The sequence below is a fragment of the Varanus komodoensis genome, unplaced genomic scaffold (assembly GCF_004798865.1).
Source record: "Varanus komodoensis strain SLA01 unplaced genomic scaffold, ASM479886v1 scaffold129, whole genome shotgun sequence".
NCBI classification, from domain to species: Eukaryota; Metazoa; Chordata; class Lepidosauria; order Squamata; family Varanidae; genus Varanus; species Varanus komodoensis.
The window spans coordinates 463,847-486,540 of NW_025335373.1; the positions used below are offsets into that span (position 1 = coordinate 463,847).

Consider the following 22,694-nt stretch of genomic DNA (forward strand, 5'->3'; position numbering starts at 1 on the left):
GGCCCCCCCACAACGGCGGCCCCCCCCCCGGCCCCCCCCGCGCCGCGCGCGGGGGCGCGGGGGGGGGGGGGTGGTTCCCCCCCCCCCCCCCCCCCCCCCGCCGGCACGGTTTCTCCTTGGATTAGGGAGGCTGGCGATCCATCCCGGGGCTCCTGGTCGGCACAGTGATGCTTCCAGGCTGACCTTGACAAACAAATGCGGGGCAGCGCGGCCTGCAATATCGTGGTTCCAAACAGGCAACGTGTCGTTGCGAAGAGGCCCGGCAGATTCCGTCCAACTGCCAAACGTTTTCATGCGAATTAGATTTCGCTCCCATTTGCAATCCCATGAAATCTCTTAAGAGAACAAAGCTAGGGGTGGGTCAGGCCGCCTTTGTTTGCTTAGTGGATTTATATGCTGCTGCGGCTGCGGCCCATGCCTGGGCTTTCTGCACAGCTCACAGCTGCACCTCTGAGCACCTGCAGAGGGTCTCCCCCTGTTGCCGAGGGACTCGGCAGGCCCCGGGGAGGAGCACAGTTCCTGGCAGGATCTGGCCCCAGCACCCCCTTCTGCGGAAGCGACTCTCGCCTGCCAGCTCACGGGCCCGTGTGTCTCTCACCAGAACTTTGCCAAGGCCCTGATGGAGATGTCGTGTCCTTATCTAGGAGCCGCCGAGCCAGAACTTCAGAAGTGAGTGCCGCACCGGCCCCGTTTCCCCCGAGCCTTGTCCTCTCCCTTTCCCCGAGGGTCCTCCCCCTCCCCAGAGCAGCAGCAGCCACAGACGGGCCGGGGCAGCCGGTGCCACAGGAAGGGCGCCACCAAACGAGGACGCTTTCACCGCCTGGTGGGCCTAAAGCCACCACCGGGCCGGCGTAACGGGCTGCCCGGAGGCCACCGCAGCTGCGCTTTTCCTCGATGAAGGGTCTGCATGGGCAGAGGCACCCTTTTTGTGCGCTGAGGAAAGTGACACAGCTCCTGAGCCGTGCGCTTGCTTGGCGGGAAGTTGCCCAAAAGCCAGCAGTGCTCGTTTCTGCGAAATCATGCCTGGAGCTGAAGAAAGGCAGCACACGCCGAATTAGCAGAGCCGCCCCCTTCTGGAGTCGCCCTTTGGGGTGACCTCACTTTCTGCTTCTTCAGAGCTCCAGCCCGATTCCTCCCATTATTTTAACGTGCCTCCAGAACCCTGCCCTTCTGGCAACCTCACTGGATGGCGAGGGGGCAGAGAGGGGACGGGGCCTGCCCTTCCCCGCCTCTCTTCCTTTCCCCAGTGACGGCTGCCTTGGCTGTCCACCCCAGCTAGAGGCCCGCTCATGACATCCTTCCTGGGGGAATGCTCTTCCCTTCCCTCCGTGTCTGCCCTCATGACCATCACAGCCTCCGCACCAATTAGCTCAGGTCCGTGCAGCGCCAGTGGCAACGTGGCTGTGACGGGCGCAGGGTCGTGTGGCCGGACGAGGTCAGCCACGTGAAACTGCTCAGGCGCCTCCTGGGCAAAACGCCGGGCGCCAGAACGGTCCGCCTCTCAGCACCCATGCACTGCCCCGGGTCGGCCTCCCGTCGGAGGGACGTGGTGTCTCAGTCCCAGGAGGAATCGTGTGGCCTGGGGGCTCCCGCGGGGAGGGGCCTGTGCCTGCGGGCAGCGTTGAGCGCGAAGGGCCCTTCCGAAGCCCCTTCCTGCCCCCGCACGTGGGCCTCGGCCTCCCGCGATTCGCACGCTGCTCTGTGCAGCCACGCCGGCTCTGGCCGGCCGATTCTCTCCTGCAGCGCCTGGCCAGGAGCCCGCGGTGCTGCATGTGTCTGGATGCACACGCATGTTTGGGCCCGCAAGTCCAAAGGCTCCTCCAGCCATGGGGCAGCATGGGGTGCTTCGGGGCCATGTCCAGCGCTTCCCCAGGCCGCTCTGCCTGGAACCTGCGCCCGTCTCTCGCGAGAGCCTCTCTGGCCAGCGCTGGGTCCCCGCAGTGGGCCAGGAGAGGCCCGGGAACAGCTGCGACAGCACGCTCACCCGCACAGACGTGTCCTCCAGGCGCTGCCCCTCAGGACTCGCCCCTTCTCTCGCAGGAGCTACAAGATGCGCTTCAACAGCGTCTCGCAGTCTGACCCGATCGTTGCGTGGCGGAAGAAGCGCCGGGAGTCCAGCAACACCGACAGCGCGGGAGCCCTGGGGACACTCCGGTACGGCCGCCAGGAGAGAGGGTGGAAGGAGCCAGCGGCTGCCTCATTTGTCCCGCGGCCAGTCAGATGCTCCAGTGGGAGGCCCACCAGCAGGGCCTGCGGGCCGTAAGTCCCGCTCCACAGCCCCTGCTGCTCGCTGCCTAGCTTTCTAAGCTCCTGTGATCACCCTGGATCTTATCCCGGTTTTCCAGACTGTTCCATCTAGCTTTGCATCCTCTGCACATTTAATTATCTTTCCTTGAACCTCCTCATCTAACTCATTAACTAAAACCTTGAAGAGCACTCTGGGGGCCCGGCTGCTGCCTTTTGCACAGAAGCACCTGAGTTCAGCATCCTCCTCCAAACTCGGGCAGTGGATGCTTTGGCAGTCTATCCAACCCCCCCATCCTGTCCGGCTGGCCCCCTCCTGCTCCCCTCCTGCTGCCAGCACCCCGAACTTGCTCCGGGACCTCAGGACGTTTCCCACGTGGATCAGGACCACCGGCTGGCTCCAGCTCTGCCCCGTCCATAAGCCCAGATGGGGTGAGATCTCTACAGCCTTTGCAAGGCGGGCAGCTCGCCCTGCAGCCGCACCCCCCTTGGACCCCACTGCCTGTGTCTATGGGTCAGAACTCCCGCCACCAGCATGGCCCTTGGCCAGGGAGGCTGCCTGCTTGGCTTCCACAGGGTGAGGCCCCCTTCCCCAGCCCCTTTTTCCACCATGGCAAAGGAGCAGGTGGGACCCCGCAGCGCCTCCCTCCCTGTCCCCCTGCAGCTGATCCGTTCATTCATTTCCATGCTGCCCCATAGCCGAGGCTTTCCCCCGAAGTGGGCAGGGGGGGTGTCGGCAAGGGCATCCTCTGGGCCACCCTGCCCAGGACTGGCGTGGCTGAGCGGGCCCGACCCCCCTCGCCTTCAGGCTGAACCGGCGGGCAGGCCGTGGCGCTCACGGAGGACCTCCTGCGCACGTGGGGTCCAAGCCGGGAAGCCGCGCCGGATTCGAACTCGGTGCGGGCAGCGCCACAGTCGCTTCCGTTTCGGGGGGGGGGCCCTGAGCCCCTGCAGACTCCAGCGGGCGCGCCGCCTGAAGCCACTGAGACGGGGCGGGCGGTGGTGGGGGACCCGCGCCAGAGCGGGGCGGGAGGACGGCGCCCCGGAGGCCGGGCCGCGGCGCAGCCGGCGCGCAAGCCCCGAGCGGCCCGCGCCTCCGCCGCTCACGCGCCGCGCCTCGCAGGTTCTCCGTGTTCGGGCTGGGCTCGCGCGCCTACCCGCACTTCTGCGCCTTCGCGCACGCCGTGGACACGCGCCTGGAGGAGCTGGGCGGCGAGCGCATCCTCCCCATGGGCGAGGGCGACGAGCTGTGCGGCCAGGAGGAGTCGTTCCGCACCTGGGCCAGGGACGTCTTCAAGGTGAGGCGGGCGGGCGGCGCCCCCGGAGGGCGGGCTGCCGGGGCGCGCAGGGCGTGCCCGGCCCGCCACCCCCGCAGCCCGCGGAGGGAGCGCGGGGGCCCCAAGCTGGGCGCGCACGCCCGGCCAGCCGGCCGGCCGGCCTTCCACCGGCGCCTGAATGCGCCTCCTTCCCGGGCCTCCCGGGACCGGCGCCCCGCTCAGCCCTTCGACCCCGCGGCCCCTCCCTCTGCCCAGGGCTGGTTCTGCCGCCCCCCGCAAGCCTGCCTTCGCTCGGCCCTGCAGATGTCTGCGCCCCCGCCCCCTGCGCTGCACACGCTGCAAAAGGCGCCTGCCGGGCCCTGGGGGCGGTGACTCCCCCCAGCTTCCCCAGGAAGAAAAGCCGGCCGTGGGACAGGCTGCGGGGGGGGGGGGGCGGTGAAGCTCCAGCTTTGGAGCAGGACGCCCCTTCCTCCCGCCGCAAATGCCTCCCTGGGGCCCTCCTCTCGCCATGTACCAAGTGGCGGCTTCAGGGATGCGGCTCCAGACCCACAACCCGGAGGGCCCCTCCGCCCCTGCCGACCGCCCCACACCCAGCACAGCTCTGCACGGGCAGTTGGCCCCTCTTCTAACTTGGCTGGCCTGAGCGCAGGTGGGGAACAAGGGGGGCGCACCGCTCGCGCTGAGCTTTCTGCGCTCGCCCCCCAGGCCGCTTGCGAGACCTTCTGCGTGGAGTCGCCACTGGAGGGAGCGGCCGCCGACGTGTTCACCAGCCGCTGCAGCTGGAAGCGCAGCCGCCACCGCCTGTCCGTCCACCCCAGCACGTTCGACCTGCTGGCAGGTAGGCTGTGGCCTGCCCCCAGGCCCCCGGGGGCTCCCTGGCTGTGCCCCCCCCCGGTCAGCGCCTCGCAGCAGAGGTGGCGGGCCATGCGTGTCCGGAGCCCTGGGGGCCCAACCTCCCCATTCCAGGGCATTGCGTGGGGGGGGGGCGCTCCTTGTGCCCTGAGCAGAGACCCTGCCGCGGCCGTGGCACAACACACGCCCATGTGCCAGGGAACGAGCACCGGTGCTCGAGCCGCCCCAACACCGCCCCTCGGGCTCCCCCCAGGTCTGACCCACGTGCACAAGCGGAAGGTGGTGCCCTGTCACATTCTCTCCGTCAAGAACCTGCAGAGCCCGGAATCCAGGTGAGGCCCCGGGGGGCGCTCTGGCCCGCCCCGCCCCACTGCTGAGGAGGGTCGCTGCCCCACCAGCAGGGCAGAGGGCTGCAGCGAGTTGCCCAGACCCCCCAAGAGGCGGCGCTCACATCCTGCCACAAGCCGAGCGCTTTCCTCACCCGGGGGGTCAGGACTTCCTGCACTGTCCTCCTGGCACGCGAAGGAGCCCCCGCGAACGCCGCCCGGGCCATTCCTGCCGAGTGTTGCTGGGCTCCGGGACGAAGTGCAGGTCAGGCCCCTGGGCGGCTCGCCTCGCACGGAGACCCTCCCCTCGGCCTGGGAAGGTGCCGTGAAGCTCCTGTAGCGGCGGCCTGCCCCCCAGCGCCCGGCCAGATGGGGCTGTGCCTTCGGTGCGAGAGGGAGCAGGCTGCCCGACACCCCCTCGGCGGCCGCCCGGCAGGCTCCCCAGCTGGGCCCAGCCAGCCTCTTCCCGAGTGGTGTTCTGAGGTTACACACAACCAGGTCTTCCTGCTTTCAAAGAGGAAGACAGGTTCGCCTTCCAAGGTAGTTCACAATGGTTTTGACAAAAACCAGGCGAATTAATGAAAGTCGAATTGCACAGGCGCACTGCGGGCAACTCTTCCGAAGCAGCCCCAGCGCAAACCTTGCAGGGCAAGGGTTTCCAGAGGGGAGCGGTGTCGAGTCTCCTGTGGCCAAGCCTCCTGGGCTACTTGGCTACTTCATGGACCGACATGCCGACTGCGGCCCAAGCCCTGCGGCGGCTCTGCGCTCAGACGCACGGTCGGCCCTTCAGAGGCTCTGGGGCCGCGTGCTCAGGCGGCCCCGGGCGTCCTGACCAGCCTCCTTGGCCCGCAGCCGCTCCACCATCCTGGTCAAGCTGCAGACGGGCGACCAGCCGGAGCTGCAGTACCAGCCGGGCGACCACGTGAGCATCTTCCCCGCCAACCGGCCGGAGCTGGTGGAAGGGCTGCTGGAGCGCGTGGAGGACCCGCCCCCCGCCGAGGAGGCCGTCGCCGTGGAGGTCCTGGAGGCCGGCACGGAGGGTGCGCGAGCCTCCCACAGGGGGGGGGGGGGGCTGCGTGCCTGTGTGCGGCGGTCGAGCAGGCCCCCCCATGCAGGGGGCGAGGGCGCCGCCTGGGGGTCCCTTCCCCATGAGCGTCCCTCGCTTCTGCTGGGCCGCTCCGGGCCAAACGCCCACCGAGGCACAGCCCGGGAGGGAGGGAGGGTGGAGCCCGGCCCTTCGCACACCCAGGGAAAGAGGCCAGGCGGGAGTGGGAGAGCCTGCCCCCCACCGCCCCCCGAGGCACGCCCTGCCCCACGCGACCGCGGGCAGCCTGCCGGGGGACACACGGTGCCGGGCAGCTGGGAGTGGGTTCTCCCCGGGCCCCAGGGGGCCTGGGCGCCCTCCCGGGGAGGCACTGGCCAGACCGCTTGCTCTGGGAGGGGAGCCGCAGCGCCCACCCCCCGCAGGGGCCCTCCCTTCCGCCCGCCCCGGGTGCCCTCCGCTCGGCTCAGGCGCGCAGCCGCTCAGCCTCTCGCCCTCCTCCCAGGCGTGAGGCGCCTGTGGGTCCCCAGCGCCCGCCTGCCACCCTGCACGCTGCGCCAGGCGCTCACCTTCCTCCTGGACGTCGCTGCGCCCCCCAGCCCGCAGCTGCTGCAGCTCCTGGCCGCCCTGGCCGAGGACGCCGCCGAGGAGGAGAAGCTGCGCCGGCTCAGCCAGGTGGGCGCACTGCACAGGGCGGGGGGTGGACAGCTGCCTGCCCCGAGGACGGCTGCGAAGGGGCCGCCCTGGGCCAAGCCTTGCACAGCCCCGGGAGCAGACAGGCGGGGAGGGGGCACAGGCTGGGCGTGGGCCCTGAGAGCACGGGGGTCCCAAGGCCCGTCCTGAGCACCCTCCAGGGAGGTTTTCCTGGGACCCCGCAGCCCACCGCACTCTTCTTTGGGGCTGCCCCGCTGTGAGAAAAGCCCTGCCGGCCCCGTGCAGGTGGGTCGGGCGCGGAAGGTGCTGGCGAGCAATGGCCAAGCCATGGCCCCCCTCGGGCAGGGGGGCACGGCGGCAGCCGGTGGGAAGGGCTGCTCTCGCTGCACCCCCTCAGGGCACACTCGCCCCACCGCTGATGCCCCGGGGTGGCCCCACGCTGACGCCCCGTGCTCCCTGCCCGCCAGGACTCCCTGCTCTACGAGGAGTGGAAGTGGTTCCGCTGCCCGACGCTGCTGGAGGTGCTGGAGGAGTTCCCCTCGGTGGCGCTGCCGGCCTCGCTGCTCCTCACCCAGCTGCCCCTGCTCCAGCCGCGCCAGTACTCCATCAGCTCCTCGCCGGACGCCCACCCGGGGCAGATGCACCTCACGGTGGCCGTGCTCACCTACCGCAGCCAGGGTGAGGGGCGCCCGGGCACAGCCCCTGCGGGGATTGGGGCCGGGAGGGCTGGGGCGGCTTCAGGCGGGGCAGAGGCAGGCCAAGGGCAGCCTCCTCTCCAGGACCTGGGATTTCTTCTGCGTGGATCCGGGTTGCCGGGCGGGTGGAGGCGGTGGGCCCGGAAGTGCCGGACCTGTTGGGGAGGGGTGGGACCGGCCCCCCGGCAGGGGGCACAAGCATCCCGTAGAAGGCAGAGTGGGGGAGGAGGGGGTGGGGGTGGGGTGGGGTCTGAGGGGGCACTTTGAGGGGGCTGCTGCTCACGCCGCTGCTCTTTTGATTTCTCCCCGCAGACGGAGAGGGCCCGCCCCGCCACGGCGTCTGCTCCACGTGGCTGTCCCAGCTGGCCCCGGGAGAAATGGTGCCAGCCTTCGTCCGCAGGTAAAGCGGCTGCCAGGGACCTGGGGCCTGGCCTGGGCCCCGCGTGGGGATGGAGCCCGCCCTCCAGCGTCCCATCCTGAGGGAGGCGGGGGGGAGCGCGCGGCCCGGGCTTGCGGGGCCAGACCACCAAATGTCCCGGGACGCTGGGCGAGGACGGCTTCCACGCACACGGGGGGCCTCCTTCCGGCGGAGGCCGAGCTGCCCTCGTGCCGGGCCGCCCCTCATCGCGTGGGTCGCTCCCAGGCTGAGCTGCTCCCGCACCGGGTGCGCGCTCGATGGCTTCCGGGGTGTGCCGGGGTCGCTTCGGCTGCCGCGCGAAATCCCCGCAGGGTCCCTGCAGCTTGCGGTCCATGGCCATCGTGCATCTCCGTCGCCGCGCCTGCTTGAAGCAGGACTCCACCGGGACCCAACCCTCCGTTCTCAGGCTGGCGCTGGGCGCTCAGTGGAGCTGCTTCCCACTGAGAAGGGGAGTCCAGGAGGGGGGCCGGAGCCGCTCCCTCCCCCAGGGCGTGGGGAGCCCTCCTGGAGCTCAAGAGCTGCCATGGCCGGAGTCTGGGGTGCTCCTCCTCTCCCCTCGCTCAGGGTTTAACAGCCAAAACAAAACACCGACTAGCATTTCCCCGCGAGACGCGAGCACTGCTGCAGCCCTCACACGTGTGCCGAGCGCCCAGATCCATGGCGGAAGCTTGCGCAGGATCGCGCCGCCCTCCGGCTCGCTCTGGCCAGTCCGGGGCGGTGGCTGGGGTGCCTCCAGGCGTGGCTCAAGGGATTTTGGGGGGGCCCACAGGGGCCGCTGGTGGAAGGGAAGCCCCCCGCCTTCCTCGAGGGAGATCCGGACGGAGCCACGCCTGGCGGCTGGCCCGGCACCCCTCACGGCCTGGTCAGCAGCCAGTGCGCCTCCACCGCCGCTGCGCCCCCCTTGCCACCCGTGACGAGTCCCCCTTGGCTCTCCACCCCCCACAGCGCCCCGAACTTCCAGCTGCCGCAGGACCCCATGGCCCCCTGCATATTGGTGGGGCCCGGCACCGGGATCGCCCCCTTCCGGAGCTTCTGGCAGCAGCGTGTGCACGATGCCGAGGTCAAAGGTGGGTCAGGCAGTGGGGTTGGGGGGCCGTCCCACACGGGCCCGTGCCCCTGACACCCCACTTGTGTGCCCCCCAGGCCTCCCGCACGGCGAGATGACGCTGGTCTTCGGCTGCCGCAGCTCCCGCCACGACCACATCTATGAGGAGGAGATCCGGGAGGCCGAGGGGAAAGGGGCCCTGAGCCGGACCCTCACCGGCTTCTCCCGCGACCCAGACCACGCCAAGGTGGGGGGGGGCCTCCTGGCTTCAGCGGGGGGCTGCCGGTCCAGGGGGCCGGGCAGGTGCACTGCGGGGCCGCCGGCCTCCCACCATTCCCGTTCCGTCCCGTCCCGTCCCGCTGGCGCTCCCGCTGCCCTCGGTGGGCACCGCGCTCGGGAGAGCCCGGGGGCCGGTTTCCAGGGGAGACGCGCTGGGGCAGCCTGGGGCAGGGGCAGGGGCTGGGGCAGGGGCCAGTGTGGGGCACGGCCACGGCCCGGCTCCAGCACCCGCCTCCTCCGCCCGCCAGACCTACGTGCAGGACCTGCTGCGCATGCAGCTCCCCGGCTACGTCTTCGAGGCCCTGTGCCGGCGGGACGGCCACATGTACGTCTGCGGGGACGTCACCATGGCGACGGAGGTCCTGCAGACCGTGCAGCAGATCCTGGCCAAGGAGGGCGGCATGACGCTGGCAGAGGCCGGGGACCGGATCAGCGAGCTGCGGGTAAGCGCCCCTGCCCAGCCGCGGCTCCGGGGCCCCCGGGCAAGGCCCGGCCCGAGCGAGCGAGGGAGGGAGGGAGGGAGACGCGGGGCCACCGGCACTTCGGCAGAGGCCCTCCGGGGTCCCGGGAGCACGCGAGGCCCCCGCCGCACAGGCCACCTGCATGAAAGGTGGCGCCCTGGCTCTCGCTGCCCGACTGCCCGTGGTCCAGGCGGCTGCAGCCCCCGCGGCTGCTGGCAGGGTGGCAGGCTGAGCCGCGGGGCAGGGGCAGGGCAGGCCATCCCACCATGCAGCTGCGGAGGCGCGTCCCCCGAGGGCCCCCCCCCCCCGAGGGCCTCCACAGGCCACCCGAGGCAGAGGGAATGCAGCCAGGCGCTTCCTGGGCAGGCCACCGGAGGGGAGGGGAGGGGAGGGGAGGGGGGCTCGGCTCCTCTCCCGCCCGTGCTGAGGCCACCCTTGCTCCCGCAGGACCAGAACCGCTACCACGAGGACATCTTCGGCCTGACGTTCCGCGCGCGGGAGGTGGCATCACGCATCCGCAGCCAGTCCTTCTCCAAGCAGAGGCAGAGCCAGCTCGGCCTGGACTCCTGAGCCGCCCCTCGCAGGCACCGCCATTAAAGCCGTCTTCCCCTCGCAAGGCGTCGTGTTGTGCTCCCTGCGTCGCCCCCGGGCCCGACGGGACGCGAGGGGCCGGCCCGGCCAGGCCAGGCCAGGCCAGCCGGCCCCGGGCACCAAGGGGCCTCCCTACACAGCGGGAGCGTGGCTCTGGCCAGCTCGGATGGGCGGTGGCCACCGGGCGAGCGCCTCCGAGCCCCTTCAGGGTGCTGCAGGCTGGCCACTGGCTTCCCCGGCCCGGCCCGGCCCAGGAACACGGCTGAGGCCTCGGCAAGGCGGGAAGTCCCGGCCGATCCCGCCGGCTGTTTGGGGGCCGAGCGACAGATTTAGCCCCATCGCCCACCTGGCGCCGCTTCCCTGCAGGCCGTGGGGCCAACGGAGCCGCCACGCTGGCCAGTTCGAGTGGGAGCCACTGCCCAGCTACCACGACGAGGCGTGCCCCCCCCCCCCGGATACCCCTGGGCGGACGGCCCGGGAGGCTCGCCCTTTTCCTCCCGCTCTGGTTCCTTCGCACAACCACCTCTGAGCTGGGTCAGGCGGAGAGCCCGCCCGCGCAGAGCCACCAAGTGAGCTCCTGGGCTGCACGGGGACTAGAAGCCGTGTCCCCCATGTCCTGGCCCGGCACGGGCTCCGGTGCCGCCCTGGTGCTCTCGGCACTTGCCGGGACGCAGACCGGATCGCCCGCCCTGCCTCCCGCTCCGCACCAAAACCACTTCTGCCAGCCACGTCTGTAAACATTTATTGTCGCAGAACTGCCCTGAGGTGGGTGCACCAGGCCGGCCAGGCCCCCGCTCCCCAGGGGGGTGCCTGGGCCCGGTGCAGGGGGGGACCCTGCGAGAGCAGAGGGAGGGCAGGGAGAAGCAGGGGGCGTGGGCCGGGGGGCGCGGGCCGGGGGCTGCCCCCGCCCCACAAACGGGAGGGGCCTTTGCTTCGGCTCCCTCCCAAGCCATTCTGGACTTGCCCACAGCAGCCCTATGCACACGAGCAGCGCCATGCAGGGCCGGGTCCGACGCACAGCTCCTTCGCCCCAGAAGGGCACGCCGAGGCGGGCAGGGGTCCTCCAGCAACGCGGGCGCTGCCCCTCCGGCACCCGAGTCCGTGGGGGCGGGAGCTGCTGCTGCTCCTGCTGCTGCTCCTGCTGCTGCTCCGCCCGGCCCGGCACGGCCCGGCCCGGCACGGCCCGGCACGGCGGCCCCTCCTGCTCGCACCGCTGGGCGGAGGGGGGTCCCGGCAAGCTGCTGCCCACAGCGCTCCAGTGCTCAGGAACCTGTCGGGAGCAAGGCCGGCGATGCAGGGCCCCGCTGAGACGGGGAGACCCCTGGGGACGCCCCTGCTGGGATGGGCTCTTCCGGGGCTGCAGGGAGGAGTGTGCGGTCCCCTCGGATGGGCCCAGGCGCTCACGCTGCAGCGGCCGACGCCTGGCCCCTGTTGCGCGCGCACCGAGGCGCCAGCCGCCCCTTGGCCTCCTCCCAGGGTCCCCCAGCAGCTCCTCCCCTGGGGATTAGCTGCGACCCGACCGGAAGCAGCTCATGCGGGCCGGGCGGGGGGGGGGCACTTACGCCACGAAGGAAGGTGCCCCATCGGCCGCGAGGCCGGCTGCGCTCCCTCTCCTGTGGCTGCACCCAGGACTGCCCCGCATCCCGGCCCCCGAGGCCTCGGTCCAGGTTGCGTGTGCAAGAGCCGGGGGGACGCTGCATCGGGGGGGGGGGCTGAGTGAGAAGCACGGCTGCTCCCGCCTCCCGCTGGAGGGCGCAGCCAGGGCCCACAGGCCGGAGGGACACCTCCGCCCACCCCCTGCCCCCAGAAGAAGGGGCCGTGCCACCCGCTGCCGGCCATGCGGGGAATGTTGCCGGTCGGCCAGCCAGCAGCCCAGGGCAGCTCTGGCGCTTGGCGGCTGCACCTGGGCCCTCAGGCCGGGGGGCCGGGGGTGCCGGAGCCCCTTCAGTGCTGGGCTGCCAGGGGGCTGGGGGTCCCCGGCTGTCCCTCTCCAGGCAGGCGCCCAGCAGGGGCCACCAGTGGTCTTTTCAGGGCCGAGGACGGGGACGCAGACCCTCGCCCCGCCCGCGCCCCCTCCTGACCTGCTTGTGTCGAAGGCTGCATCCGTGGGCCAGAGGCCGGCGGCTGTGGCTGCTGCTGCTGCTGCTGCTGGTGGAGCTGAAGGCGGGGCAGAGAGGCGCCGGCTGTCAGAGCGAGCACGGGCCTGGGAGCACCGCTGTGCAACGGGCCCTTGGAGGCGGGGGGCCACTCACCTCGTGCATGTAAATGGCGTGCAGGCTCATCTCGGCTGAAGCGAGTGCGGAGAGCGTGGCCGAGCGGGTGAGGGCCGCCTGGGGCGTCGGAGTGGGGCCGGCACTGCAAGGCAAGGAGAGCAGGGCGTTGGTGGGCAGGGCCACTCCTGGGGGGATCAGGGGTGGAGCTCAGCGGCACTGGGAGGAAGGCCCCAGCCGGACGGCCACCCGTGGCTCGCAGAGAACCCTTCTGCCGCCCCCAGAGTGCTATGGGGGCCGGCCGGCAGGCCATCGGGGGGCTGCACCTGGGCGAGAGCGGCTCCAGCGCCCGCCGCCCAGCCCTCCGGTTCTGCCATGGTGCCCACCTCACGCCGGGGCGGAATCTCGGCTGGAAGGAGAGCCGGACTGGCGAGGGGGCTGACAGGAGGGCTGTGGGGCCGGCAGGAGCAAGGAGGGCCGCCTGCTTGGAAGACCCGGCGGAAGGCCGCAGGGGCACGGCTCCTCCCCGGGGCACTCGCTGCCCAGAGCGCCAATGACTGGGACCCGTTACCTTCCGGCTGAGGAGCCGCCGTGGCCTGCCAGGCACCGCTGTGAGGGGCAGCTCCTCCCTCCCTTGCACTTGGGCACGTCCTGGGCTTCTGGGCCGCTCTCGCCAGCGGCACTGCATGGCCAGACGGGCCCGGCAGCCTCCCCCCAGCTCGCCTCCCCGCCCGCTCCCCTCCCCAGCCACGCTTGCTTGGCCCCAGCCCTGCGCACGGCCCCCGCTGCCTTGCCAGGCGCCCCGCAGCATACCTGCCCCCCGGGAGCGTGCTGTCGCTGCAGGAGCCAGAGTCCTCAGCTGGGGGACGGCCGCGCCGGGGAAGCTGGGAGCAGGAGAGCGAAGCCAGGACGCTGGCGGCCGCGCAGGCAGTCTCGACAGGCCGATGAGCCGCCGGGCTTCCCGTTGCCAGGGCCGGGTGAGCCAGCACGCTGGCCAGGAGGGCGTCCGGCTGCGGAGGTGAGAGAGGGGCTAGGCGGAGCCCCCACCCCAGAGGGGTCGCCGGCCCGCCCCCCAGCAGCCCTCGCACTCACCATGGCGCCGGGCCCCTCCTCGGACAGGAAGGAGGCGCCGAAGGGGCCTTCGGTGTAGAGGCGCTGGGCTGGGGGGGCCAGGGCCGCATCCTGCCGCACCTTCTCCTTCAGGTGCCCGATGAAGAGCGAGCTCTCGGGCGGGGGCTGCCAGCCCGGGTTGGCGATGGCGAAGTGGATGAGGGACAGCTCCGTCTTCCCGTTTTCGGCTTGCTGATACGCGGATGCCTCGGACTGGCCCTGGGAGAGCCACTGGGGGGAGAGCCGGGGGTGAGGGCCCCGCTGTGGGAGCGCCAAGAGCACCCTCGGCCCGCTCCCGCGCTCGCAGGGAAGGCACATGGAGCCGCACCGCATGCGGGAAGGCGCTGTGGTTGCTCCTTTCCCTGCGCTGGAGCTGGAACGGGCCCACAGCCCTCGCTGCCGACCCCCGGGCGGCCCACGAGCATCACGCCCGGGCTCACGCTCCGAGCGCCGAGAGGGGCCTGCTGCACCGGGCACAGCCTGGCCGGGCTGGCGGCTCGCTTGAGCGACGGGGGCCCGGCCAGGTCGATGCGCCTCCACCCGAGGGGCGCGCCACGCTGCTTGGACACGCTGCCCGGGGGCCCCGCCGCGGGTGCACCCACACGCCACAAGCGCGTGTCCGCGCACACCTCCAGCCCGGCCGCCGTACCTGCGGGTTGCCATGGTTGCGGATGTCCAGCTGGGCAAAAGAGCAAATGTCCCCGACACCCACCACCTCGACGGAGAAGTTGCGGAAGAAGTCGATGATGTCCAGGGCTCTGGCGCGCAGGGCGAAGATGAGGAGGAAGGGCGTCACGATGGGGCTCAGCAGCTCCTCCAGGATGAAGACCTGTGGCCGCGAGACACCTCCTGCTCAGCGGGCTGGGCCGGGCCGGGCCGGCCCCACGGGCCACGTGCCACGAAGCCTGCGGCCCCCGCCCAGGCCGGCCGGCCCACACTCACCGCCTTGTACTGGAAGAGCTGGGCCAGCTCCTCCCGCGTCTCGGCCTTGTGCGCGTTGCCCTGCCAGTGGCCGGGGATGTAGTGGATGTGGGCCAGGACGCACCGCAGCAGCTGCTCCGGGCAGCACGCCAGGTGCTCGTCCGGGATGAACGACCTGAGGGGGCGAGACGAGGGGCGCCCTTCACCGCCTTGCCGAAGCGCCGCGTGGGGCCGGAAATCCTGCCAACGCGCCTCCTCCCGCAAGCCGCAGACAGGCCTCTGCACTTCTCACGTCGCCCCGTGGGAGTCCTCTGGGGGCGCTGAGGGTCGGGGCTCTCCGTGGCCGAGAGGCGGGACGATCGCTGGCCCTCGGCGACCAGGAGGGGAGCCTGGCCTCCCTCTAGGCCGTGTGACTTCGACACCATCCGCTCGGTGGCCTCCCGACCATAATCCCCCCATCAGCCAGCGACACTGTGGCACGTACGTGCTTGGGGAAGGCTGGGCTAGGCGGCTCTTGGGGAGCGGGCCCCAAACGAGGTGCCATCCTCCAGGAGCAGATTACGTTGCCACACGGAGAGAGCCCAACTCAACAGCAGGACCAAAAGGCCGGAAAACCCACAAGCTGCGCTTCCGGGGGAGGGGAGGGGGGCGCACGCCCCGTGAGTGCCAGCCTGAAGGGGCGGCCTGCTCGCAAAGCCCCTTCAGCTCCCGAAGAGAAAGGAAGTCCCCAGTCCAAATTGGGCCCAAGACCGGGAAGAGCCTCTGCAGGCGAGGCCTCGCTCATCCGCAGGGCGCTCCTCGCGGCAGTCTTGCCGGAGAGGGTGTGCCGGGGGCATGCGCGCTTGGCGCACGGCCTGGCCTCCCACCTGCCTGCCCCGATCGGGGCCCGGCCCCAGCCCCGCGAGCTGCATGGGGCCCGGCCTACCTGGCCACGGTGACAATGAGCCCCAGGAGGGTGATGGCGGCCAGGATGTGCTCCACCGTGAGGACGTCCTCGTCGTAGACCGTGAGGGCAATGAGCACGGCCAGGATGGAGCCGGCGAAGAAGCCGACGTTCTTGGCCAGCACGGCGAGCAGCGGGCTGGCGAAGGAGTTCATGTACTTGGAGGCCGGCTTGTAGCCGCGGCTCAGGCGGGCCTGCAGCTCGTGGTCCAGCTCGTTGAAGTGGCGCAGGTAGAGGCGCCCGTAGAGCGACCAGCGCCGCGCCCCCAGGCTGCCGGGCTGGCGCTTGAGCACCTCGGCGTAGCTGAAGAAGGCGTACAGCGCCTGCCACACCAGGACGAGGGGGCAGAGCAGCAGGTTGGCCAGGCCCAGCAGCAGCACGCTGCGCCCCAGGCGGCGGGCCAGCTCCAGGCGCGCCCCCGCCCGCTTGCACTGGGGCCGCAGGCTCCACCGGCCCTGGAACAGGGAGCCGGGCCCCCGGAAGAGCAGCAGCTCCAGGTTGAACTTGAGGCCCCGCGTCAGGAAGACCACCTCGCCCAGCAGGGGCAGCCGGAAGCGCACGGGCAGCAGCGACTTGTTCACCAGGGCCACCAGGTAGTTGCGGAAGCGCAGGATGCGGTGGTGGATGTCCAGCTCCGACAGCTCCCGCTTGTGCACGCACATCGGCTGCTCGCGCTGCAGGGCGATCAGCCGGGCCTGCACCTCCTGCCAGCTGCGGCTGCTCAGCTCGTCCTGCGGGGCAGAGGCGTGAGAGGCAGGCGCCCCGGCCCCCCGGCCCCCCCCACCACCGGCCCCCCGCAGCTCGCCTCCTGGGGGTCTCCGCGGCCTCGCCCGCCAGGCCGCACTGGAATTGCGGCGGCCCAACAGAGGCATCTGCGCACACGCGCACGCTCCCAGCCGGGAGACACACACAAATGCGGTGACCGGGCAGCAAACGGGGAGGCGGGAGGGCCGGACGCGCTCCTCCTCCGCTGGTCCTAGTTTCCAGCCAGGGTACCTGCATGTAGTTCCTGACCTAAAGGAGCTCAGAGCTTCCCCTTTTTAAAGAATTAGACCTCTGAGGGGGATCATGCGGGTGAGAGCGGCAATATTCTGCATATTCTGCCTGCTGTCAGGGCTGGGGGCTCAAGGCAGCTCACAGCATTAAAAGCCAATGAGCTTAAAGCATAAACAGAAACACACAAGCGATAAAGATATGATTCTTTTTATTTTATTTATTTTCAATTCATATCCTGCCTTTTTCCTCAAAGGACTCAAGGCAGCTTACATCATTCTCCTCCTCCATCTTACCCCCACAACAACAACCCTGTGAGGTAGGTTGGGCTGAGAGTCTGTGACTGGCCCAAAGTCACCCAGTGGGCTCCATGGCCGAGTGGGGACTTGAACCCGGATCATCTGAGTCCCAGTCCCAGGCTCTTATCCACTATGCCACACTGGCTCCCTTTTGGCTCCAATATTAAAACAGCAAAGCTAAAAAGCCAGGAAAACAACCCCAGGACAGCGCAGCGCAGTTTCAAAGGTCCAGACTACTCCCAGAGGCCCGCTGGAGCAGAGCGAAGGGTGGGCGCACGCCGTCTGCTTTCCGTACGGACGGAAATTCGCCCTGCCCTCTGGCAGCTGGCCGGCACCAGCCGTCCCCCGAGGCCCTGCGGCAGCCCCGCACCCAGGGGCCAGCGAGCCCTCGCCCGTGGCAGAGCACCCAGCGCAAGGGTCGGCGGCCTCAGGAGCCCCGCCTGGGCGAAGGCGCTGCCTCGGGGTCGCGGGGGCCGTGCTCCTCCCTCCTCGGCCAGCTTGGCTTCTGCACTGGCGGGGGGGAGGGAGGGAGAAGCCCACTCCATGCGTCCGGCTTGCCCATTTTTTAAATCTCCCTGAATCCCGTTTATAAAGGGGGCTCTTCTGTGAGGAAAGACGCCAGCAAGCCAGACGGGCCAAGCGGGAGTTCCGAGGAACTTTCCAAGGAAGCGCAGCAGGTGGGCCTGGGCGTTGGCGCCCCCTGCAGGCGGCTCGGCCAGCGACGGTGGGGAGACTGAGGCTCGGAGGCTGGCCGCCTGCCCGGGAGCCGGGGGCACTCCCGGCCAGGCTGCCCCCCCGCCCCGCTGTGGCCAGAGCTCCGCTCACTCACCGAGGGGATCTTGAGGGCCTTGATGTAAAAGGCACGGATCTCCCAGTAGCCAAGGAGGCTGCAGAACACCTGTGCCAAGCGGTACAGCCAGAACGTGGCCGCCATCACGAGGAAGAAGATGATCCAGCCGCTGGCCCGGATCCTGGGGGAGGGGAAAGAAAAACAGGCCGCGTCAAGCCCCCGCCCCCCGCCCGGCCAGCTGCGGTCCCCCGTCACACTTCGTGGAATGATTGTGCAACGCCGAGCCGAGGCCAGGCAGCTCCGGTTACACGCACAAACACCGGGCACAAACGCAGCCAGGAGCAGTGCTCATCGCTGGGATGTCCGGCTTCTGCAGGCCACACAGAAGCCCAAACGCTGCTCAGGACCGGGCCCCACGGGCCCAGCCCTTTCGGCACAGGCCCCCCACCCGCTGCCCTGCTGCCGACTCCCATCCGAGCTGCCCCTCACCAGGGCAGAGGCCGAGCTGGCCTTTGCACACTCCAAGAAATCTATCCATGCAGGTGGGGGCGAAGTCTCCAAGAAGTCGCTGAAACACCCGTTCTCGCTTTGGAATCTGAGCGTTTCTAAGGCGTGCTGGGTTCTTTTTAACCCCCCGAGAGGCAGACCCTCCTGGGCAACACGAAGCTGCCCTGCCTGCAGCCCTGGAGGCCCTCGACCGAGCACAGCCTCACCCCGAAGCCACAACGGCCGTACGTGCGCCACCGCCGTTCCAAGGGCAAGAACCCTTTCCGCAGGAGGCAGGGCCACGCACACGCGCCCCGGCTCCGATCTCACGGGGCCGACGAGTCTACCTGCCGCATAATAACCGCACGACCCCCGGTGCGTCAAAACTCACAGACGGCGCTCGGAACACGGATCGAACTCATGAGTGGGGCGGACCCGGAGAGAAAGCGAGGCGCCAACCTGCTCAGAGGACGGATCACCCCCTTTGCTCAGCAGGCACCCGGTCAAGAGGGCAGGACGGAAATGCTGCGCCCCTTGGTGAGGTCACCACCCCACAGCCCTCAGATCACCCCACTCTGTGCCAGCACATTTGCTCGGGCCGACCTGTGACAGGGAGGCCTTCCACGGTCCAAGCGGACTTCAGAAAAGAGCTTGAGCTTGCTTGGGGGCTGCTTTCAACCTAGAAAACTCAATGGAACCTCCACCTCCAGATGCAGTATACCACCAGCTGCTGCATGCTGGGAAAACAGCTCAGTTCCCCTCTTTCCTGAACGCATCAGTTTGATTGTACAGACCCATGGCAGACCCAGCTGGGCCACGGAGAAATCTTCACGCCATCCTCATTTACAAGGACACCACGAGGAGGGGAAGGCCTTGCTCCCGTTCGGGGGGAAGACAGGTGTCCTTCGCCGGGAAGCCCGCTGAGAAAGCTGCCCCCTCTCCCCCGCCCCATTAATGCCACAAACAGCGGAGAAGGCGGAGCAGCGCTGGCCTCCTGAGCGCCACGGGACAGGCGCGCGCCCCGACCTTGCCAGCAGCCCTAGACACACGTTCTTTTCTGCTTGCCCCAGGGAGATGGGGTCCCGGGAGGGCTGCAGCCACGATCGCTGCCCCCAAATCCAGCACCTTGGAGGCACGACTGTCGCCTCACACTTCCAGCCACAAGCGCACCCCACACCTGTGCTCCACTCCTACCTGCGCCCCGAAAGGGGGGTCCTGTCCCCCCGCCCCCCCGAAGAGCGACGCGGCACCCCATCCGGTCATGGGCAAGCGAGGAGGCCCCTCCAGAGGGCTCCCCCCCCCCGCTGCTCACCTCTGGGCGCACTGTGCTGTGGGCAGGAGGGCGTCCGGCAGGGTCACCTTGCTCCGCTCCGGCCCGAGCCCCCCGCCGGGCTGGGTGTGGTTGACCGGCTGGTTGGCGAAGAGCACGTCATAATCCACGCAGCAGAGCAGGAAGGTGGTGAAGGCGACCACGAACAGGAACTGCCTGGGGGCGCAGCGGTCAGGGGTGTCTGGCTGGTGCTCCACACCGAGCGGGCCCAGAACACCCCTCGCCCGCCCGCCCTCCGACAGGCACGGACCCCTCCTGGGCCACCAGGGCGAATTCCTGCAGTGGCGGCAAGCCAGGGACCAGCCCCCCCCCACCTCTCCCACTCCCCGATTCAGAGCTTGGCCTCCCGCGCTACGTGTGGGATGGGGGGGGCTCCTTCCGTCACTGCTAGCCAGGGAGGGGAGAAAGGGAGAACAGCTCCGGCTTCCACCACCCGCAGGCAGAGAAGTGTCCCCATGAGGACAGTGGGGGGAGAGGAAGAGGCCAAGCGCTCCTTTGGGGGCCACCAGCTGCTTCCCATTTCCCTTCTGGGGCGGGGGGATCCTGCAGGCCAGGGGCAGGAAGAGGCTTCTGCCGACTTACACCAGCTCAAAGATGTCCGAGAGCATCATGCAAGCAAAGCCGTTCTTCTGGTGGAAATGGTAGATGTAGGCAGACTGTCAAGGAAGCCAAACCCCCAACACCCCCCCCAACCGCCTGGCCCGGGCCTCTGGGAATGCTGCCTGTCATGTCAGGGGTTCCCCAGTCTGCCTGGGGAGGCTCAGTGCCCTTGCCCCCCAGCCGGGAGCACCCCCTTCTGCCTGCCCCTGGGGGGGTGTCAGTGGGGCTCAGCCACAGGCCGCCTGCTGTGCCGTTCAGCGCCAGACGGCACGGGAGCGGCAAGGGTGGCCCGTCCCCAGCGCTGGGCAAGGGGCCTTCCGCGACGCCCAGGCAAACCCACCGAGCGGCCACTGGGATGCCCACCGCTGCCACCAAGCTGGAGGCCGCCCCCCCATGCACTCCGACAAGGGGCTCAAGGAAGCAGCGAACGGGATGTCTTTAAATGCCCAGCACGGGTGGCTGGAGGCGGTCGCCAACACCATGAAGGATATTTTAGTGAAGAAATTATCCAAGTTCTTGATATGATGCCAGGAATCTGGGGAAGAGGAGGAGGAGGAGGAGGAGGAGACTGGCTGCAAGGACCCCCCCCCCCCCCCTGCTCACGTGCCCGGCTCCTGGTGCACGCACGGCCCACCCTGGAGGCCCCAAGTACCTTTCAGTCCCTCGGTGACGTGGACCAGCAGCTCCTCCTCATCCTCGGGGGGAGAGTCGTCTTCGTCGCCGGGCAGGCGATGGTAATCCCCGCCGTGGCCCTCGCTCGCAGCCATGGGAGGCGCTCTGCTGCCCCGCTCCAGAGGGACCCTGCTGGGCCGAGGGAGGCAGAAGCAGGGCAGCTCGCGTGACCCAACAGGGCAGCACCCGGGCACAGCAGCCCCCCCCCCCCAGCCCTCTGGCCCCGCAATCACTCTCATAGGCGCGTCGAGCTGGAAGGGGCCAGGCCCTCCTGGCGCAGGCCCCCACGTTACACCACCCCACTCGGACGGCTGCCCAGTTCGCCTAGAAAGTCCCAAGGGTGGGAGGGCCCCCCACCTCTCCAGGCAACTGGTCCCACTGCCATACTGCTCTGATGGTGAGGGAACCTGTCCTGATATCCAGCCTGAATCTGGGTTGTTGCCGCTTGATTTGATTATGACATGTCCTACACCCTGCTATCAGCGAAAAAAGAGCTTTCCTTTCTTTTCCGTGACGTTTGAGGTCCTTCTAGAGGGAACTCATGTCCCCCCTCAGCCTTCTCTTCTCAAGGCCAAACATGCCCAGTTCTCCCAGTCTCTCCTCACAGGGCAGTGTTTCCAAACTCTGGATCAGTTTTGTCACCCTCCGCTGGACCCTTTCTCATTTTTCTGCATCTCTCTTAAATCTTGGTGCCCAGAACTGGACACGGTATTGCAGGTGAGGTCTGGCGAGTGAGGAGTGCAGGGGAACTGCTGCTTCTCGTGACCTGCGAGTCATCCTTCCATTAATGCATCCCAAAACAGCATTTGCCCTTTTTGCGGCTGCACCGCGTTGTTGGCTCCTGTCTAGCCTGTTGCCCACAATGGCTCCGAGGTCTTTTCCTTTTCAAGATCAGAGATTCCGTTTGGGGTGATGCCACTCCCAGCATCCAGACCAGGTGGTGAGGGCCACCACCTGTCCCATCACTTGCCGACGCGGCAGCTCCCAACGGAGCCGATGGCCCAACCCTTCTCAGAGTGCTGATTCATCAGCACAGTGGGGCCCCCAGGGGTAAACACCCCTCTCCTCCAGGGCGGAAAGCGACCCGGCAGAGCCTCAGGCGGAAAAGTTTCAGGCCCACTTGTCCTGAGCCAGTCTGGCATTTCCCACTCCTGATCCGACACCAGCTGAGGCGCCTCCCCCAGCCCGAACGAGCAGCGGCAGGTGCCCAGGGAGCAGGCCGGCCAGCCCAGCCCAGCCCAGCCCAGGGTAAGGGGCCTACTCAGTGCCCAGCAGAGCTCTGAGGCAGATCCCCGCCAGAGTGCTTGTGGCACGGGGAGGGGAGGGGAGGGGAGGGGTGGGGAGGGGAGGCCCACGACAGAAGCAGGCAAGTGGGAGCGGGCGCACCGATCCCCCCTTCCCCAGCTCTGACGCTGCTGGCGGCTCCAGTTCGGAGCACTCGAGGCCCCGCGGAGGGAGGCGCTTTCGGCCAGGACAAACAGCCGTGCTCTGACCGGCAGCTGCTCCGCCGAGGGGTCTCAGCACAGAAGGCGCTTCCCATCAGCGGCCACCTCCTCCGGCTTCAGGCACCGGAGCCTGCAGGGAGGCCGCTCACACGCGAAGGCTCCCCCGCCCGCCCACCTGCCTCCGAATCACAAGACGGCAGAGCTGGAAGAGGCCAAGGAGGCCACCGGGTCCAGCCGCCCCAGGCCTGGCGAGCAAGAAGAGATGGGCACCGGCCGCAGGTCAGCGGGTGGCCCGGGCGGCCCCCGAGCCCTGCCAGGTCAGCCCCAACGAGCTGCGACCGGCTCAGAAGGACCTGGGCATATTAAAGCTCAGGAAGGCGAAAGGACGTGAGCCAGTTATGCATCAAAGGGTGCGAACCATCGGAGCAAAAGCAGCCCCGAGTCTGGCTTTTTATAATGCTCTCAAGGCAGCCTCCTCTGGAAGGATAGGCAACGTGTCCCTCGGTACCCCACTTCGGCTGACATTTGTGCCCCCACCCCCTCTTCCCACGTGCTCCTGGCCCCCCACGCCCCCGTCTCATCAGGCAGCCTGCACCACCGCTTGCCCCGAACAGATCCCGTCCAGCTGCTCCTGGCAGCGCCGGCGCCTGCCGGGTCGATGCCTCGGCGGGAGGGGATGCCGTGAACGGCCCGGTCCGCAGGGCAGGGCAGGGCAGGGCAGGGCAGGGCAGGGCAGGGCGCCGGGCCCGCGCGCGGGGAATCGGCCCGGCAGGTGAGCGGAAAGGATGCGCGGCCAAGGCCCGAGCCAGCAGCCCCGGCGGCCGCTCTGCTCCGGGGATGCGCCGCGCCCGCCGCACGGGGAGGGCCGCCCGGCGGCGAGCTAAAAATACCCCGCGCCGCGAGGCATAAACAACCCGGGCGGGCGGGCGGTGCGGGGGGCGCCCGGGCCAGAGGCGCGCTCCGCGGCGCGAGCTCCCGCGGCGCCCGGCCGGGCGCGACCCGCCTACCTGC

At 69.5% G+C, this 22,694-nt stretch overlaps 2 protein-coding genes across 4 annotated transcripts in view; one reads left to right on the forward strand and one right to left on the reverse strand.

Annotated features, from left to right (window-relative positions):
- The window catches only part of NOS3 (nitric oxide synthase 3), a 29,815-nt gene extending 19,906 nt beyond the window's left edge, over positions 1–9,909 (forward strand). For both annotated transcript variants that reach the window (XM_044422507.1, XM_044422505.1), the window contains 13 exons: positions 602–669; positions 2,041–2,154; positions 3,368–3,542; positions 4,227–4,359; positions 4,627–4,705; positions 5,552–5,739; positions 6,247–6,416; positions 6,863–7,073; positions 7,403–7,490; positions 8,454–8,575; positions 8,652–8,800; positions 9,081–9,275; positions 9,741–9,909. In XM_044422507.1, coding sequence (XP_044278442.1) covers positions 602–669; positions 2,041–2,154; positions 3,368–3,542; positions 4,227–4,359; positions 4,627–4,705; positions 5,552–5,739; positions 6,247–6,416; positions 6,863–7,073; positions 7,403–7,490; positions 8,454–8,575; positions 8,652–8,800; positions 9,081–9,275; positions 9,741–9,863 — 1,815 coding nt within the window. In that variant the 3' untranslated portion in view covers positions 9,864–9,909. The remainder of the gene's footprint in view (positions 1–601; positions 670–2,040; positions 2,155–3,367; positions 3,543–4,226; positions 4,360–4,626; positions 4,706–5,551; positions 5,740–6,246; positions 6,417–6,862; positions 7,074–7,402; positions 7,491–8,453; positions 8,576–8,651; positions 8,801–9,080; positions 9,276–9,740) is intronic.
- A 1,169-nt stretch (positions 9,910–11,078) lies between these two features.
- On the reverse strand, positions 11,079–20,422 carry ATG9B (autophagy related 9B). 2 transcript variants are annotated; one of them, XM_044422508.1, is made up of 14 exons: positions 20,219–20,422; positions 20,058–20,101; positions 19,549–19,613; positions 18,949–19,122; positions 17,190–17,331; positions 15,051–15,799; positions 14,147–14,300; positions 13,854–14,033; positions 13,187–13,435; positions 12,908–13,104; positions 12,137–12,239; positions 11,966–12,041; positions 11,447–11,578; positions 11,079–11,154 (listed from the first exon to the last, which is right to left on the reverse strand). In XM_044422508.1, the coding sequence occupies exons 1-14, from the start codon at positions 20,331–20,333 to the stop codon at positions 11,147–11,149; spliced, it is 2,388 nt and encodes a 795-aa protein (XP_044278443.1). In that variant the 5' UTR covers positions 20,334–20,422; the 3' UTR covers positions 11,079–11,146. The 2 variants fall into 2 exon arrangements, with proteins under 2 accessions (XP_044278443.1, XP_044278444.1); XM_044422509.1 differs by lacking the exon at positions 11,447–11,578 and having other exon boundaries at positions 11,080–11,154.
- Positions 20,423–22,694: the final 2,272 nt, after the last annotated feature.